The sequence below is a fragment of the Amborella trichopoda genome, chromosome 7 (assembly GCF_054954075.1).
Source record: "Amborella trichopoda isolate Santa Cruz 75 chromosome 7, AtrichopodaSantaCruz75HAP2 v2.0, whole genome shotgun sequence".
Lineage (NCBI taxonomy): Eukaryota > Viridiplantae > Streptophyta > Magnoliopsida > Amborellales > Amborellaceae > Amborella > Amborella trichopoda.
The window spans coordinates 1,992,549-2,012,248 of NC_142342.1; the positions used below are offsets into that span (position 1 = coordinate 1,992,549).

Genomic DNA, 19,700 nt, shown 5'->3' on the forward strand with positions numbered 1-19,700 from the left:
AACTCTTGTTGTAAAAAATAAAAAAAGATTTCAAGCTTTAAAAATGTGTATATTATAACAAATTATCTAAACAAGTAATTTCACCTTAAAAAAAAGTGTGCAAAAATCAAAACCTGTACCATTTTTTTAGTTTCAAATTTTATTGTCCAGGTTGGAAATTGATTTTAGATAGATATTTCTTATTCCATAAGTGCCTTTCGTATGAGGATTTAAGGCGAGGGTTTATTTTGTTTACATGAAGTCTCGGCTTAAAGTGAACCGTCATCCCTATCTATTAGAGAGTTTATTATAGTAAAAAAATAATAGAGAGAGAGAGAGAGAGAGGGAGGTGTAAGGGGGAAAAAAACGCAAGCCACATTGCTCCCTATCTCTCTCTAGGAACCTGGTTTAACCTCTCTCTCTCTCTGTGAATCTTCTTCTTGGTGTTGTTTGTTAAAGGGATTCGGGATCGCTGCGACTTTTGATCAGTCCTTCTGCCAAAATTGTATCATGGCATCATATGGTAAACACTTGCACTTTTATTATTCTGCGGATCCTGAAATGGATGACTTATGTGTGGATTGTTTATTGCTTTGTGGGGAATTTCTCCATTTGGTTTTTCTTGCTTGAATCCTGATGATGTTCTTGTCTTGGAGTTTGAGATTCTGAAACTCGATTTCTTCGCATCATATTTTCGCAAATCCGATAGTTTTTCTTTTTTCTTTTTTCTGCACCCATTGTTATTTTTGTTGTTGATAGGATTTTAGTCTTTCTGGTTAATTTTCACTGGGGCTGTTTCTCTTCCCTTTCTGTTTAATTGGAAATGTACTATCTTGCGGAGCATTTATGTCTATGTTAATTTTAGGGTTCGCTTTTTCTTTGCTTATTAATGTGATTGTACGCTCTGTTTATGGTTGTTGTATTTTGTATGATTTTCGTTGTTATGTTCTTTGAATTGAGAATGGTTGATTGATCTTATTTTCTGCTGCTCTTCACAACTGTTGGTTCCTTTTTTCCTTTCGTTTCTTTGGTTTTAGTAATTATGTCAATTTTCATTTCAGTATCCAGAGAGAGAGAGAGAGTTTAATCATCGCATCTCTTGCCTATCTTTTAGTTTGTCATTTTTATGCTGTCGTCTTACTTTGTTTCTTGGCTGGGGATGGTGTTGGGGTTAGCATTGAGGTTGATGGGCTTCCACGGTGCATATGGATTTCCTCGTGTATGCTCTCTCTCCCTCAGAGTTTTTTCTTTCCCCAAGTTTTTGTTTTTCTATTTAGTCAATTTACCTTGTCCTCTCCTCCCGTTGGTTCTTGCTAGTATTTTGGAAGGATAATTGGTGCTCTCAATGTGGTAGTCAGATTGCGTGGCGCATTTGGGAAGTTTGTGGATGTAATGTAAATTATAAATTGCATACTACTGGTATCTTCCTATCCTATTTTAGGTGTTAGTAGCAGAAAGGACCTGCATATGATGATATGACACTGAATCGTAATAATTTTTTCCGAGGAAACCGTTACCATGTCCCTCCTTAAACATAATTGGATTCTCATTTTGATTGAATGAATGTCCTTGATTTTACAATGCATCTTGGATTTTCTCAAATTGGATAGTCATGGTGTTTCTGTTCTTCTACTCTTTGAGGTCAAACTTGGTTTTCCAATTGATTTTCCAATTTAAAAGGGTGTGATGGCATTGAAAATAAAAAAGAAAAGAAATAATTGCCATGGCTTCATGTGGATCCTAGGCATCTGTCACTCCATGTCACAAGACAGAAGAGACAAACCTTCACCTGTGATGTAGGGAAACTTGATAGAACAGCAAAATCAGTAAGAAATCATGCCAAACACAAGCAATAACTTGGAAAAACCTATGGTTTCCTCCTCCACCCAAGTACCAAAAGCCTAATTTTTTCTCTCTTTCCTTTCTACCTAATTTTTTCTTTCTTTTTCCATTATAAAAATCTCGTGGAATGACCCCTCTTGGCCCCACACCTCTTAAATAATAGCATTTTATGTTCAAGGACATTAAATGTCCATGCAATTATTAAAATGACCAAAAAGTCCCAACTTAAAGACAAAATTCTTAATGACAATTTTACCCTTATGAACAGTAATTGTGAATAGTACCCTTGAACAATACTCATGAATAGTAACCAGTGAATAGTAGATGAAAATATAAGAAAAACCCTAAAATCCTTAAAAATCCTAGAAATAAATCCCAAAACTAAAATCGAAATATACATCCTTTGAAATTAAATAAGAATTAAGGATAATTTTGTCGTGCATCATTCTCCCTTGGTTGGAGAAAACTCGTACTCGAGTTTTGAAGTGAGCTAAGATGAATTCGGCATCAAAACCACCTTCTTTAAAACATTGAGTTTTGTTGGCTCTAAGACTATTTGTGGTAAAAAGAATTCTTCAAGAAACAAATCTTGATATGGGTTATGAGGAATTATTGCAAATTTATCAAATATGGTTATCCTTGAACTCCTATTGAAAATCTTGTAGGAAACTTCAAACTCAATTTTTCAGTCCTTTAGAGACTTTATCGACATTTATTTCATTACTCTTTGAAACCGAGGCCACAATTTGTGGTTTATGACGACCATACTTCCATTGCACTAGTTTGATTCCAATGCTTGAATCTCTTGAAAGCTTCACCTTTTAAATATCCTTGACATCTTCAAAGGCCAGGGTTTTGATCAGTCCCCCAGCTGCCTTTTATCTATATTCTTCTCAAGCAAGAACATCTTCCAAAACGTCTTTCATCTTCATCTTGATTCTTATCATAAATAGGTTCTCCAAAGTCTTCAACTTCTTCCAATTGTTCATCAAAAATAGGATCACCATCAAAGATATCACCTAGTTCTTTATAAAAAATAAGATCACTACCAAAGATAGGACTTTCTACTGATTCAAATAATATCGAATCCAATTGAGGATTGGATCCTTCTTGTTCTCCTCCAAAATAATGCTCCCATCAATGCCATTGCACATTAAACCCATCTTTGTAGTTAACACGTTATCAATCTGTTCCCACCTAGCCTCAGACTCTGATTCATACCATTCTTCATAAAAACCCTCACGGTTTGGATCAATCCCCGTAGATTCCTCTTTGTTTAGGGCACACTGTTGCTGGCCTCGCTTACAGAACAGTTGTGTAACGCTATCCGTCAAGTTGTTGATTTCTTTTATAAAATTGGATCAGATTGGCATCCCTACGGCCAAGACCTCCACAACCAGTCATTGCAATCTTTAACTATCTTCGAATTGAGCTCAGATACCACATTGATGTAGGGAAATTTGAGAGAAAGGTAAAATTAGTAAGAAATCAAGCCAAAACGCAAACAATAATCGGGAGAAACCTATGGTTTTCTCTCACCCCCAGCTAGGGTTCCAAAAGCTCAAGTTTTTTTCTCTTTCGATTCTAAAAATCTTGTGCAATGACCCCTCTAGGCCTCACACACTTTTTAAATAATAATAGTTTAATGGCCATACAATAGTTAAAATGACCCAAAAAAGTCCCGACTTAAACTCAAATTCGTAATAACAATTTTACCTCTATGAACAATAATCCGTGAACAATACCCGTGAATAGTACTATTGAACAGTGTTCATGAATTGTAATTGGTGAATAGTAAATGAAAATATAAGAAAAACCCTAGAATCCTAAAAAAATTTAAAACCCTAGAAGTAAACCCTCAAACGAAAATCAAAATATACATCATTTGAAATTGAATAAAAATAAAAAATAAGAATAATTTTGTCCTGCATCAACCTACGGGTGGCAACAGGTCGGGTCAAGTCCGGGTTGACCCGATCCCAACCCAATTAGCTTGCACATGAACTCAAACCCCAACCCTGGTCAAGTCCAAGTCATTTCAACCCAAACCCTGGTCTAGAAATTTAAAAAATAAAAAATATATTTATGTATTATTTTAGCATATATGCTTCACGTGTTTTGTATATTTTTTACCGCGTTGATCCCGACCTAGCGCGGCACAATAGGTCCATGCTGGAAACTGGACTCGGAACCGCCTGGCGGGTCCAAAACATGGACCCCGACCTAGACCGGGTGCGGGTTGACCCGACCCTATTGCCACCCCCACCTCCACCTCCACCTCCACCTTTCTTGATGCAATTTCTAAGATTCAGCTATGTAGTTACCCTTATTCAAAAATGTTATCAGCTATGTAGTCACTAGACGCTGCTGCTTTTAAAATTCATATGTTCTTGAATCCTGGCATTTGAAACCACCTGGTGAGCTTAGAACTTTCTTAGACACTTCCTGATTAAATCCTCAAACCATGATTGCTTCACTCCTTTGAGTTTGACTTTAAAATATTAGATCTGTGGTTCCATTTTCGAAAGCATTCACTGCCCGTTTGAGTTGTCCCTTTGAAGCACCTTTGAATTCTCTGTAAATTGTTTCCATTGGTTTGGGAGTTCCAACTTGACATGTTTAGAAGCTGCTGATCTAGAACTAAAACTGTGTGAGGTAAAAGTATGTAAATAAAAATTATACATTTCAATGAAGAAGTCTGTCAATGCTTTAGCAAAATTAATGGGAATCCAACAATCAAATCCCATGGCTGGAATTGGAAGGTGTGGTTCTCTTTGACATTTCTCTTTTAAGGGACAATTGTCGTATGCTTTAATCTGTGCTCAAAAACTTGTTTCAATTTTTTAAACTAAGTCCAAGTTAACTCGATTGGCAACGTCCATAAGTTATTATGTCAAGCCAGGGTTGATTGGGTCAGCATATAACTAAATGTACGAGAATTTATGCCAAAATGTTTTGTGGTTTTGTGGTGGCGTTATATATTTCCTTATCTAGATCCCAGACTTGGTCTCAAGTTCGAATCCTGCAAAAGATTTCTCCAAAAGTGAAATACTCATGGAGTTCTTTTTCCAAAGTTGAAAAATGGCGTGTTGACGTGGTACTTTCTGTGAGAAAGTCAGGGACTGAGTTCGAGTTTAGAAATACTGTTTATAACTAATATGGATGGTCTGAACTGATGATCACAATTGATTTCTGAGTGAGCCAGTTTATTATGTACTTAAATAAATAACTTAGTTATTGCATGAAACATCTCCACATAAGGGAAATGAAATAATGATAGGCATGCCAAAATCAAACCCATAGGAGTTGTCATCTTTGGCTGGGTATCTGGGACATCATCTGTTAAGTTCATGCATAGTGGAGTTATAATTATCTCCAGGGTGAACGTTTCACATGAAGGGTAGGAAGGTTGATTTGGTTATTCTTTTTAAGCACACTGAGAGAAACACCCCAATTGTTGACTTTAAAATTCCATACATTGAAGGAATGTGCTCAAGGCATAGATGATCGGTGGCAGGTGCAACAGTTCCATTCCTACCAAGTCTCAAGTTAACATTAAGAAAGAAGAAGAAAAAAAAGAGATCCAATGCATTGAAAGATTTATTCCCGGAGAAGATGGGATCTAGTGCCTGTCTTTTAGTTGTTTTATGTATGGGTGCGGTTTGTATAGAGCTGAGGCTCTAAACAATCAAATTAGAGCCCACCTTCAAATAATGTTGAGAAATATGATTTCAATACTGGTGTGATAACCTTAAATTATATTTTCATCTTTAGTTATACAATTTAAAGCTTCAAAAATAGTGTAGATCGAGCAAATCTATGAAAACTTGAAAATCTTGAAAATTAACAACCTATAAATGCATTATAAGATGCACTACTTCCAAAACTTGAAATCCACTTTTTTCTCATATCCATGCATCTTGATGTCGAGATGATCAATTTGTGATATTTGGGCATCAAAACAACCTCTTATAGTGAAAATTTTGAGGTAGGCTCTAATTTGATTGTTTAGAGCCTAGGCTTTGTATATATGTATTCATCAATAGTTTGGGTTTAAGTGGGTTTACTTTGCACTGGTTTCTACAAGACCAAATATTATGTATTGGTGGTCCTCCTTGTAGGTCTTTGGTTTGGCTGGTTTCAGCCTTTGCTGAAAACTGAAAATGCTTAAAAATAGGCTCAAGTTTTGGAGCCAGCAACAACGAAGGAATTTTTGGGAGTAAAAAGAAAAACTCCGATTGATATCAGACTTGGACTGCAAAGAAGAATCTAGGGCCTTTAGGGCGTGTTTGATACACATAATTTATGGGAGAGGAAGGCAGTCTCCCATTTATTATGGAAGACCGCCCTTCCATCATTTTTGATGGAAGAGCGGACTTCCTAAAATGGGCTTGCTTTGATGTTAAAAAAAGAAAGCCTTTGGAAAGGCATTTCATGCCACCCTTCGAAAATCTCCATGTTATCAAATGTGGAAGTGGGATGTTCTGCTTCCACTTCCAAAATCTCCCTGTTATCAAACACGCCCTTAGTCCCACTGAAAGTTTCAATGGAATAGTGGCCAAAGCAGCACTATAATGCCCCATTGAAGAGGAAAGAAATTTATTGTCATCAAAGATCTAGAATCAATTGGCTTAAACATGGGGACATGAATACGTCTTTCTTTCATAAATCAGGTAGCTGTCATAGAAGGTCAGAATGCCATATACCAAACTAAACATGGAAGGAGCTTTTAGACAGCCGCTTGACATCGATACGAAATTCATTAATACTCCAAGAGGCTCTTCTCAGCAGACCCAGTCCATAGGCCTAAAAATAACAACTTCCCCTTCCCTACCCTTCCTAGTGAGCTGGTGGATGAGTTGGAACAACCTTTCTTGCTTGACGGGATTTGCTGAGCCATTAAAGATCTTAATCAAAATAAGGCCCCTTGGCATGATGGCTTCCTTGTTGCCCTGTCCAATATCTTCTGGGACCATCTAGCCCCTGATATAAGATATTATTGAAGGTGCTAGCCTCGAGATTACAGAAAGTCTTACCATACACAGTCTCCCCAAACAAAGGGGCTTTTGTTCAAGGCCGACAAATCCTTGATGGGGTGCTTATAGCTAATGAATGCATTCACGTCATGCATCAAATGAAGTTCCTGGTCTGATTCTAAAATTGGATAGGGGAAAGGCGTACTGTCTCAAAGATTAGGAGCTGCTTGATCACGTCATGCTGCCTATGGTGAGTCTGGATCCGAGGTCGCATTTCATTGCCATGTTTCTCTATTCTTGTCAATGGGTCTCCAAAGGGTTTCTCCCCTATGAGAAAAGGCTTCCTTTTTTATTCGCCATCATGGTGGATGTTTTCAGCAAGTCTATTTTGGTCTCTGCAATTGTAATCTGTTGGAAGTCTCAAAAAAAAAAAAAAAGACCTTCCTGGCTTAGCCCTAATATATCACACACTGACACTTTGTGTTTGCCGATGCTACCCTTCAACAAGTGGACAACATATGGTTATTTCTGAGATGTTTTGAAGTGTGAATTGGCTTTAAAGTCAATATGTCGAATACTATGCTCTTTAGGATTGTTTAGACCAGGAGTCAACCTCAGTTTTGGCTTCCAGACTTGGAAGCGGCATGTCCGCATTGCCAAACAAGTATCTTGGCCTGCCATTATGCATGTGGGTCACCGTTGTGGAACGTTGTAACTGCCATCTTATGGCTTGAACGGGTCATTTCCTTTCTTTAGGGGGATGAATCAACCCTTCCAATGTCTCATCCAAATGTCGTGTTTACATGCCTATATCAATGCTAATCACTTAGAAAGGATCAATGTTTGCAAACTCGGTGGGTCCAACTCGGACCCATGGAGTTGCTTAGGCTTGGCAGGGTGCCGAGCAGGTAACCCCCCAAACTCAGGGGGAATATAGTTGATATATAAATTAACTGTAACTGATCTAGATTTAATCTTTGACTAAATGAATTATAAATGACTTAATAGGTTTTTTTTAAGGGTGTGGTTTGTATAGAGCCTAGGCTCTAAACAATCAAATTAGAGCCTACCTTCAAATAGTGTCAAGAAATGTGGTTTCAATATTGGAAATCTTTGTAATAGCCTTAAAATATATTTTTATATTTATTTATAAATTTAAAGCTTCAAAAATAGTGTAGATCAACAAATCTATAAAAACTAGAAAATTTTAAAGATTGACGGCCCAAAAACGCATTACAAAATATACTATTTTCAAAACTTGAAATCCATTTTTTTCTCATGTCCATGCATCTTGATGTCGAGATGATCGATTTGAAGATATTTGGGCATCAAAACGACCTCTTCTGATGAAATTTTTGATGTAGGCTCAAATTTGATTGTTTAGAGCCTCGACTCTATATAAACTTTTTCCTTTTTTAATATATATATATATATATATATATATATAGGGAAAAAGATCCCGTCAGCCCACGGCCTGATAGCTACAGTGTCAGCCAATGGGCCAAATTGAATCTGGGCCGATCTGACGGTCACGACCTCTTTTCGTATTTGAATTTTCATTTTTTTTCTACAAGTTTAAATCACTTGAAATTTGGAGCATCTATTCTTCAGAAATATAAGAATCGTAAAATATAAATTGACCAAAATACCCCCGAAACATTTCGGAGATATTTTGGTCAATTTATATTTTGAAAATTATTTTTTTATATTTTTATTAGGTGCGCCTTGATGAGAAGAATGAACACCTAAAATTTCAAGTGATTTGAATTTGTAGAAGAAACATGAAAATTCAAATACAAAATGAGATTGTAACCGTCAGATCAGCTCAGATTGAATCTGGGCCATTGGCTGACACTGTAGCAGCACAGTGTTAGCCAACGGCCCAGATTGAGTCTGGGCTCAATCCAATGGTCACGACTTCATTTCGTATTTGAATTTTTATTTATTTTTTATATAAATCCAAATCACTTGAATTTTGAACGTCTATGCTTCTAAAATAGGAAAATATAAAAAAAATAATTTGCACAATATAAATTGACCAAAATACCCGCGAAAAGTTTCAGGGGTATTTTGATCAAATTATATTGTGCGAATTAATTTTTTATAATTTTATTAGGTGAGCCTTGATAAGTAGAATGTACGCCTAAAATTTCAAGCAATTTGGATTTGTTGAAAAAAAATGAAAATTCAAATACGAAATAAGGTCGTGACCATCAGAATTGCCCATATTCAATTTGGACTGTTGGTTGACACAATAGCTGTCAGCCTACCGGCTGACAAGATCCATTCCCTCTATATATATATATATATATATACTTCTCATGGTTTTATGATTTTTAATGATACTATATTTTTTTTCTACTTTTTTTCTTTTTTATGAAACGATGATCTTTAAGAACTTTACTATTTCTTTTACTTTTTGGAAAGTTTTTTCTCATCTTTTAAATACTTCTATTGTTGTCTATCATTTTTCGTTTCTTTTATTTTTAGCGATATTTGAGGATTTTCCCCAAGTTTTTGTGGTTTTTTAGCCTATTGCACAGGATGATGAGGGAATTTCTGTGGTCAAGGACGGAAGGACAATGCAAGTTTCACTTGGTTAAATGGGATATACTTTGCCAGCCCATGAACAAAGGATGTTTGGGCATTAGAAAGCTTAAAGAGCGCAACACAGCACTCCTTGGCGAATATGGCAGCCGGTAGTGTTTTAAATTTCAAGAGCCTTGGCGCTTAGGCAGCACGCCTAGGCAGTCTAGGGCCCTGGGCCAGCCAGGCGAGCACCTAGGGTAGAGGGGTCTAGGTGCCCTCCTAGTTGGCCAAGTCACTGCCTAGGTGATACCTAGCACTCTCATTGTTCTTCTTCTTCTTCTTCTTGTCTGTACCAGAAACTTGGAGTTCTCCTCCTCTCCATCTTTTGTCTTATGCTTATTGAACATTTGGAGTTCTTCTTGAGTGCATTTGGAGTTCTGTGCTCTCATCATCAAACACTTGAAGCCTTGAAGCTCTCTCTCTCTCTCTCTCTCTCTCTCTCTCTCTCTCTCTATATATATATATATATATATATATATATATATATATATATATATATATACACACAAACGCATGCATGCACGTGAACACACAAGAGACTCGTCACAAAATCTGTTGCACAAAACCAGATTCTGGAAGGATTTGTGGATTGAGGAGGCCTGTCTTCAGCAACACTTTCCGATCCTTTACTCCATGGCCGTCAACCATGACGTCACTGTAGATTCAGCTAATGAAGTAATTTGAGTGTCCCTGGTCTGGTCACCAGGTTACAGAAGAGCCCTTCTCTACTCTGAGATTCGAGAATTGCTTTCTCGAGCCAACTGGATTGCTACTATACCCTGGAGTAGGAAATGATCTGCTGATTTAAATTACCTTCACCCACTAGTGTTTTCACAGTACACTCCTTTTATCAAGCTTTATAACCATTCCAACCCACAAACCCCTTCTACATCACTGTTCTTAAGAGCATGGTTTCCCTCTGTCCTTCTTAAAGTACATTATCTTCAATTGGTTGATGGACGATCAACTCCAACAGCGGGGAATCCAATCGCCTAATCAGTGCTCCTTTTGTTTGGAGGAGGAAGAGACCCTAGGCCATCTAGTCATCCACTGTCATTTCACCTACTCCATTTGGGCTGCTATTCTCCAGCATTTGGTTGGACTAGGGTGGCTCCACATGCAGTCCACCAACTCTTTGCAGCCTATAACTATCCACCTCCCCCTAAGACTGGCCTGTTTTCACGGATGGCCTCATTGCTAGCACTGTTCTGGAATACATGGTTCGAAAGGAATAGAAGAATCCTTGAATGCTGACAGTCTTACTAGATGGTGTCAAAGAGCACATCCTGGCCGCAGTCAGGCTCGAAACAGGCCTGAATTGAAGAGTTGGTCCTCGGTTGGTTTCATACAGCAATGGTCGAACATTATTCGGGCCAATCAAATGACAATAAATAGCACTGGGCTGTGGTTACGGACGGAGGAGGGCTCCATCAAACTTAATTTTGATGGAATCCCTCTGGCAAACCCTGGGCCCCTTGGGGTTGGTGGTATTTCCCGATATAGTCTAAGTGGCACATCTTTGTAACCTAAACTATCTTGCAAATATTTCCCCCCTTAAATCTGAGGCTGAAATTTTTTGTAACCTCTATTTGTACTCGATAAATTACAGACTGAACTCTTTGTATCAAAAAAAAAAAAGGAAAAAAAGGAATGTGCATACAACCTATGACACCTGAATATTTTTGCTTGCTTAATGTATCTGGGTCAGCAAGATACAACACTGATATGGATACTGGATACTCCTAGGATACTTGTAAGAATAAAATAATACAAATATAAAAAAACCACATGCATAAAAATAAGTTGTCTTATGCTATGATATACATCTGTATCAATGTACATAGATGTGCATGTAACGTATGACACCTGAATATTTTTGCATGCTTAATGTATCTGGGTCAGCAAGATACAACACTGATATCGATACTGGATACCCTTAGGATACTTGTAAGAATAAAATAATACAAATATAAAAACCACATGTATAAGAAATAAGTTGTGCCTTATGCTATGATATACATCTGTATCAATGTGTAGTTTTTTTTTCCCTTTTTTGATCAGTGTAAATGTGTAGAATGAATGCAAAATGTGGCATATGAGCTATAACATATAGGGATTGTTAAACTGGATGGGCTTCCTGCAGCTGTATCTGGGTATTGGATTCCAGGAAATTGCTGAGTCTTACTCTTATCCCCTCTTTCCCACATATACGTCCACGTCCATATCTGTATTTGTACATCTTGGCATGTACTTAGATATATATGTTAATTTGCATATGTGGATGCATGGGACCATGTGCCTATGGATGTCAGTTTGTGCATGTGACATGGGGATAAGCTTGGGTGGAATGTGGGTTACAGCACCGATCCAGGATGAGTTTTTTCAGAATCAACTATGACTACTTGCTAGAAAGGAAAATGCAATAAAAAATGAGATCCCCTCACACTTCGAAGAAATTCATGACAAAAGTTTGTTAAACAGGTGGCATGAATACTAGATCAATACAGAACTCATAATTGAATAGTATATCTGCCTAGAAGTAAGCAAATGGGTTTCCGGTTTGCACGGTCAAATTATCTGGTTTCTATTTTCTTTCTGAATAGTTTGGTTTCCATCCAGAGAGGGAGAATCAATCTGTTGTTTCTCTGCATGTGCAGATAATATAACAAGAGAGAGAGGGAGCCATTGAAGAGGAAAAATGATGTCTTTAGGAGGGGAGGACGAACAGAGTGAGGATTACCTTTTCAAGATCGTCCTAATTGGTGATTCTGCGGTTGGCAAATCAAATCTTCTTGCGAGGTTTGCGAGGAATGAATTCTATCCCAACTCCAAATCAACTATCGGAGTTGAGTTCCAAACTCAGACCATCGACATTGAGGGCAAAGAGATAAAGGCCCAAATCTGGGACACTGCAGGCCAGGAACGATTTAGAGCAGTCACATCTGCCTACTATCGAGGTGCAGTTGGGGCCCTTGTGGTCTATGACATCAGCAGGCGCCAAACCTTTGATAGCATTGGCCGATGGCTCAATGAACTCCACAGTAAGTTACTCTCTCTTTCTCTCTCTCTTTCTCTCTCTCTCAAACATTCTCTCAGTCTGCTCACTGTCGTGATTGGGAAGAAAGATAGAAAATAGATGATATTATGACTGATCAACCAAGGATAAAACTAAAAAATAAAATTAACTGACCAGCCACACTGTAATTTTAGTATTTCAATTCCCTTGGATTGCACATGCTAATGAATGAAGACCACATACAAATGCAGGTCATTCAGACATGAATGTGGTGACCATACTGGTGGGCAACAAGTGTGACCTGAAGGATGCTAGGGAAGTAAGCATTGAGGAGGGAAGGGTCCTTGCTGAGGCCCAGGGTTTGTTCTTCATGGAAACGTCTGCCCTTGATTCATCAAATGTGTCTGCCGCCTTCCTGACTGTGGTCAAAGAGATTTACAACATACTCAGCAGGAAAGTTTTCCTCTCTCAAGAGCAACAAAGAGTGGACACAAGGCTGGGGGATGGAAAGACTCTTATCTTACAAGGGGATGGTAGTGAACCTGAGACACGGATTAGACGTTGGTGCTGCTCTTCTTCTTAAGCTATATGTTTTTGGTCCTTGTCATCTCTGTCGATTTTCTGCTCAATTTGGTATGCGATTTTACTTGATCTTTTGCCTGACTGTTGCATTCTTATCTCAATCCCAATATCGGAAAGAAATTGTTGCTTTTTCCTATCATTCAGCAAAGGTTGACTGCCCAATTGAGAGTTTTTGGTTGGAAGGGAGTTCAGGGACGATGATGTAAATGTACTTAAAAGATGATTCTTTATTAATGGTTGAAAATGGTTAACTTAAGGCATCTCTTCAATAATTATAGTTTATAGAAACCTCTGTTTCCATAGTCATCAGTGTTGAACCATAGCAATTTGAAGTTTTTAGCTTTTGGTTTCTTATTTCATAATTTTATGACTGATAATGGAATTTTGCAAAAATTGCATTCCTTTTCTGGACATGTCTAGTTTCTTCACTCGACTAGACATTGTGTTGGAGGCCATACATAACATTGATAACTTACTTGGAATGTTATCTGATCTTCGCAATTTCTAGGCCAAGTTCTAAAGATGCTTAGTTATACAGTGTCATATTCATATGGCTCTTCGGGAACTTTATGCACAATTCTCCCCCTGAAGACTAGAGAACCCCAATATGTAGAGGTTTTCACATTTGTTGAACATAGTTCATCGAAGTGAGGCACATCTCAAAAACCCATTGGAAAAGATTGCCCCGATGTCCGGAAGACCATCTAGTTAATATTCTCAGCTTTGAAATGTATGGATATGAAAAAAAGAAAAAAAGATTTGAAATCCTTAAAACAGTGTATCTAGTAACATTTTATTATGCCGTCAAATTTTCAAGTATTTATAAATCTATTTGATCTACACTATTTTTGGAAATTTAAGATTTCACAGTAAGGGGTGGAAACACTTTCAGGCTGTCGTCAGAGTTTATGGTGCTGGAATTATACCTTGTGACAGGGTTTGGAAGTGCCCGTCACTTTGGTTTCTTGAGTTGGTTCAAATATAAACCGCACCCATAGTTACTTGTGCTCCTCTATTGTGTACTTTACAGTTCTTGGTAATCCTCCTTTCTTTAAACATAGTATGTTAGATACTTGAAAATTTTAAAAATAAAATATGTGTACTCTTATGTCAAACTTATTATTAATTCAATGTCTTTATTCAAAGGGAAAATTATAGATACCTTTTCAAAATGAATTTTGTAGATATTCTATACTTAATACTTTCAGTGTCACACCTATAACCCATTCATTTTATTTTATTTTATTTTTATTTGATTTTTATTTTTTTTGCTTTTACCCTTAAGTTTTTTTTGCTTTTACCCTTAAGTTAAAAAATAAATGTTTTAAAAACTAATCTACCTTTCTCCTCCCTTACTCTCTACTAATTAAATCTCTCTCTCTACCTATCCTCTCTCTTTTTTCTACTTGGTAGAGAGAGAGAGATGGAGATAGAGAAAAAGGGTGGGTAGAGAGAGAGAGAGGGCAGGTAGAGAGAGATGATAGGGAGTGAGGGAAGGGAAGGGTAGTTTAGTTTTTAAAAATTAAGAAAAATTAGTGACTAGGTTGTGGGTGTGACTAAAAATATTGGGGTACAATGTCTAGAAAGTTCCTTTTTTGGGGATATTCATAATTTTCAAAACCCAAATACCATTTGCTATTCCTCTATCTTCTGCTTTAATTTGTTGAGTTACTTGTTCTTTTATTTCTTTTGACAAGTTGCATTTCATTCAAAGGTTAAAAGGATCTATTTGGTTGCAAAAAGTGAAGACATACAGAGGTGCATACATCAGTAAATTAGAAAATTAATATTGGATCTGTCAAAAACTACTATTACTCTCCCCCTCTTTAAGAGACCTCTCTAGATTTTTAGCACAACAAGGAGACGGGCTCGGTTAAGGAGAAGCACATTGCTTGATTTCTAGGATATTTCTCGACTTTTCAAGACTCGGTTCCTCAATGGTGTAGCCTACCATTTTTCTATTTTGAGAAACCAGTCAAACGGAATGAGTGATTGATCTCTCCTGTGTATCCCTGGGTTGTTTCCATCATACACATAAGAGCAAACATGGGTTCAGGGTCTTTCTTGTGAGATGAATTTTGAGAGAGAGAGAGAGAGAGAGAGAGAGAGAAATTCCCATTTTCTAAATCTTACCAATATGTTTTGTCAATCTTACCAATATGTTTTGTCAATTTTACCAATATGTTCGAAATATCGAAATTCCCAATCTTACCCTTATGTTTTGTCAATTAGATAGAGAGAGAGATAGAAAGTCTGAATCCTACCAATAGCTAAAGAGTTTCTTGGAAAATATAAATCTAGTTGGGTGTGCTTGTAGTTCTGGCATCGGAAAACCTTCAAATAGATCATCTTAACCTTGACAATTATGGTTGTGAAAATAAGTAGGATTTCAAACTCTAAAAATAGTGTATGTTGGAACACATTATTTAGAGCGTCAAACAAAATAAGCATTATAAATCTACTAGATTTTTTTTACCTTCAAATTTCATAATCGGTATTAAAAATTGATCTTGGTGATTTCCGATACCCAATGGGCTTTCCCAACAACAATTCGAGGTGAGGCTTTATTTCGTTTTCATAAAGCCTAAGCCTTATAGAAGCTGCATCTATATGTAAAATTGTTTGGCCGAACATAAACTAGGATATCATTTAAGAGAGAAAAAGTTTATATAAAGCCGAGGTTCTAAACAATCAAATTTGAGCCTACATCAAAAATTTCACTAGAAGAGGTTGTTTTGATGCCCAAATATCTTCAAATTGATCATCTCGACATGGATATGCATAAATTTCACTAGAAGAGGTTATTTTGATGCCCAAATATCTTCAAATTGATCACCTCGACATGGATATGCATAGACATGAGAAAAAAATGGATTTTAAGTTTTGAAAATAGTGTATTTTGTAACACATTTTTGGTCAGTCAATTTTCAAGATTTTCACGCTTTCATAGATCTGTCGATCTATACTATTTTTAAAGATTTAAACTCTATAAATAAATATAAAATATATTTTAAAGCTATCACAAAGATTTTCAATATTAAAACCATATTTCTCAATACTATTTGAAAGTAGGCTCTATTTAGACCCTAGGCTCTATACAAACCACACCCATCCTTTAATTGAACATAAACTAGGATATCATTTACTTTGGTAGAATGTCACAATCGCCATTTACTTGTCAGATGTAATATCCGACATAATGAGATATGGCACAGTATTTGAATATTGTTCATTGGGCATAAATAACCACTTGATTTCGCATCTACTTTTAATTATCCACTGTACGATTATGACTTCTTAGCACTGGTCTTATTATATACTCTTTATTAATTTCTTCATTAAACAAAAGCATGTCATTAATCATTGTAAGCATCCCGAAAATCACATAGCTGATCTCCGTTTAAATTGTGGATAAGAATCTCGTGCTCCACAAGCTTTTGTTTGACACAATGAACTCGAAAAAGAGATACTAGATCTAAATTTAAATAAAGTTGCCCAATAAAGGAGAACCATTCAAAGGGATTGTATATTATAGGAACATTTGTTTTTTTTTATATACAGAGATCACAATTCATATGTGAAATTTGATAGTTTGGAATATGTCACAAAATTCAAAAAAATAAAATAAAGAACTCTGAGCCCTATCAATCACCACCTGATTTCACGTCTGAGTCTGATAGTCAGAGAGCAATTGTGACTTCCTTGTAGTAAAATAACAGCTTACTATATTCTTTTCCTTATTCAAATGGGTGAGATAAAGTCTATAATGTGGGTTGCCATTCAAAAAAAGGAAAGGTGATATGGGTTATAGAGAGAGCACTGCATGGAAAGAGCACATGATAGAGTGAATACATGTGTATAGAGAATGAGAAAGGAGTGACGTAGGTTGTCAGGAAATTGGAATGGATGAGAGAGAGATCATCATTTGTCTCTATTAAAAACTCAGAATACTGTAGATAACTCTCTCTTTATTTATTAATAATTGCTTAATAAAGAATATACAAGACCCCGTATAAATATACGGGCTAATTACGGTTCTAGATAGACCCCAATAGTTATTGATAATTTCTAACTAATTTTATCATAATCTTGGACACCTAAGATATATGTACCCATACAATCAAGATATATATATATATATATATATATATATATATATATATATGTGTTAACATTTCCTCTCAAACTCAAGATGCTTTGACATCAAGCAGATGGAGTTTGAACCATAAGTTGCATAAACGAGCAAGTTGGATCTTTACGTGCATAAACGAATGAGTTTGAACTATAAATCTTTACGTGCATGACATGACCAATAGAAGCAGTGGTCTCCATGCTCAGATTGCTTGAACAATAAACACATAATGCCACTTGGAATAGCCAACAGAACTTGGTATGGATCCGAGACAGATTCAATAATTTGCAGTCCGAGACAGATTAAGCAACTCACAGTCCAGAACACAGGCCAAAACAGAGACAAATGTTGTTTTGCATAGAGTTTTGAAACACGACTCTGCAGAGAACAGATGAGTTGAAAGCGAATCTGAGGCATTTGGCAGTGCTTTTTTGGTTTATGAGTTTCTCTCACTAAACTGAAAGTGCTGATTTATTCAATCATGGACAAAGTGGAGAGCTGGAGTTATTATGCAAAGGGGGAAAAGATCGAAAAAGAAGACGAGGCCCTCAATTGGATTGAATTGAATTTGAACAGTGCACCATGGATGCAAAGGTAAGGAAATTCAGAGAAAATCGAAACCGAATAATTTAGAGAGATAGGATTGTTGGCTTGTAAAGGGATCAAAAGATGAGATGCAGCGTGAAGCCCATATTAATGACAGATAAAACGAATGAGGAATCTTATTTTGCACACAAAAACACGAGGGCAGCCACTGATTCCTGCCCTAATTTCTCCTAGGACCTTTAACAGTGATCAGACCATATTATTATTATTATTATTATTTTGCAAGAGAGAGAAAGGGTGCATTTGTTTGACAGAGAGTCGAAACGAATCTGAAGCCGAGCTCAAATCCGACAACCTCATATCTGAGCTCACACCTTGGATATGAGGTTGAGCCTATGGCTCTGATACTATGTTAGAAACTAAAAATACTGTAGAGAATTCTCTCTTTATTGATTAATAATTGATTAATAAAAAATATACGAGACCCCGTATAAAACACTAACAGTTATTGATAATTATTAACAATCTTATCATAATCGTAGACACCTAAGACATATATACTCATACAATCAAGAGATATACATACGCTAACAGCTTCTACTCTTGTGTGATGTACATTATTTGCCCAAAGATTTTCATGCTCCTTCGCGAATACATCGTTCATTAGTTCACAGGTAATGTCTAGCAATATAATAAGGACCCCATATTACAGATATATAATCTCTTCAACCTAGCGAAAAACCTTAAAATTGAGGAAAGGTAAATTATATGAACTCTACATAAATTTGAAAAAAAAAAAAAAGTCTTAATATTGAACAAAGATTGTCTAATTCTGGGCAGTCAAATCTAGGTGCCCAGGAAGAGATTGTCGAATTCTGGACAGTTAGATCTAAGTGCTTAGGAAGAGATTGTCTAATTCTAGACAATCAGATCTAAATGCTTAAGTAGATATTGTCTAATTCTCGGCAGTCAGATCAAAATGCTTGGGAACTCAAAAATCATTTTTTTTAATGCTCATCTATCCCAAAGTTTCGTATACGAAATTTTTTTAAGTAGGTCCCGAAGGAGTAAATATACAAAGCGCTGGCACGAGAATACACCATACTTGTTGTCAGTTACAGTGTGGAGTTAACAATGCTCAATGGGTTAACAAACCCATATGTTGAGGACTTGGTGACATTCCAATGAATTAGGGTGTAAACTCTGCGTTAAAAAAAAAATGTTGTAAACACTAACTGAAATCTTTAAACGAGGAGTACCAGGGCTTTCATCATTATTGTCAACATTATCATCCGAACTTTATCCCAACTATTAAGTCTTATTTTATAAAAACAAATTTAGATAGAGGGAGTCTAGATTGTTTTTAAGATGAAGTTTTGTTGGGTTTTTGTGGCCTTTAAAGACATTATGAGAACTTGTATGGGCATTGTATATAGTGAAACATAAACTCAGTGGAAGTGTGGTCCTCTTGTGGACCATACTAGGGAAATGCAATTTGCCTATACTCAGACTTGGCTTGACGTGCTAGGCTAGTTGAGTTGGAAAACCCTGGGCATAGAGATGAAACCGATTAGAGTTTAGTGGGTTAGCCTTTGATGAGGTCGGATATGCTCAGATGAGAGACGAGGGATTGTGTGACCCTTGTGTGTGTAGAATAGTCTATAGAGATAGGACTAAAACCTCATTGTTGTATCATCACATGACATGTACATAGATAGCAGTACTGATATAGTAATCCACCATTAAAGATGAAGCATGTATATGTACGAGAGATTACTCCTATACACTATAGAGCCATGCTTACATTATGGTCTGACAGATCATAGTTTGTCTCTATAGGAGAATCTGAAATCCATAAACTTGGATTACATCCCCCAGCCTATTTATTGACTTTGGCAGTCCAATTATGAACCCCTGCAGTAGACTGTGGGTCATGAGAACTACTGTGACAATTTGAGAAAGCTAGTGTAAACCATGGTTCATAGTTGAAGGTGGAGTGCTCCTATACGTTGATTAAATCCTAGACCTATTCGGATCT

The 19,700-nt window shown here is 36.6% G+C and overlaps 1 protein-coding gene across 2 annotated transcripts; it reads left to right on the plus strand.

Annotated features, from left to right (window-relative positions):
* The first annotated feature begins 319 nt into the window (after window positions 1-319).
* On the plus strand, window positions 320-13,240 carry LOC18995838 (ras-related protein RABA5a). Of its 2 annotated transcripts, XM_020668711.2 has the most exons (4): window positions 320-502; window positions 1,155-1,198; window positions 12,044-12,427; window positions 12,654-13,240. In XM_020668711.2, the coding sequence occupies exons 3-4, from the start codon at window positions 12,085-12,087 to the stop codon at window positions 12,983-12,985; spliced, it is 675 nt and encodes a 224-aa protein (XP_020524370.1). In that variant the 5' UTR covers window positions 320-502; window positions 1,155-1,198; window positions 12,044-12,084; the 3' UTR covers window positions 12,986-13,240. The 2 variants fall into 2 exon arrangements, with proteins under 2 accessions (XP_020524370.1, XP_011624288.1); XM_011625986.3 differs by lacking the exon at window positions 1,155-1,198.
* The last annotated feature ends 6,460 nt before the right edge of the window (window positions 13,241-19,700 follow it).

Bases quoted from the DNA above. Each gene is read 5' to 3' on its own strand.
- LOC18995838 (XM_020668711.2), top strand. From the start codon at position 12,085: ATGATGTCTTTAGGAGGGGAGGACGAACAGAGTGAGGATTACCTTTTC. The intron at 12,428-12,653 runs GTAAGTTACTCT...ATACAAATGCAG, and splicing joins ATGGCTCAATGAACTCCACA to GTCATTCAGACATGAATGTG.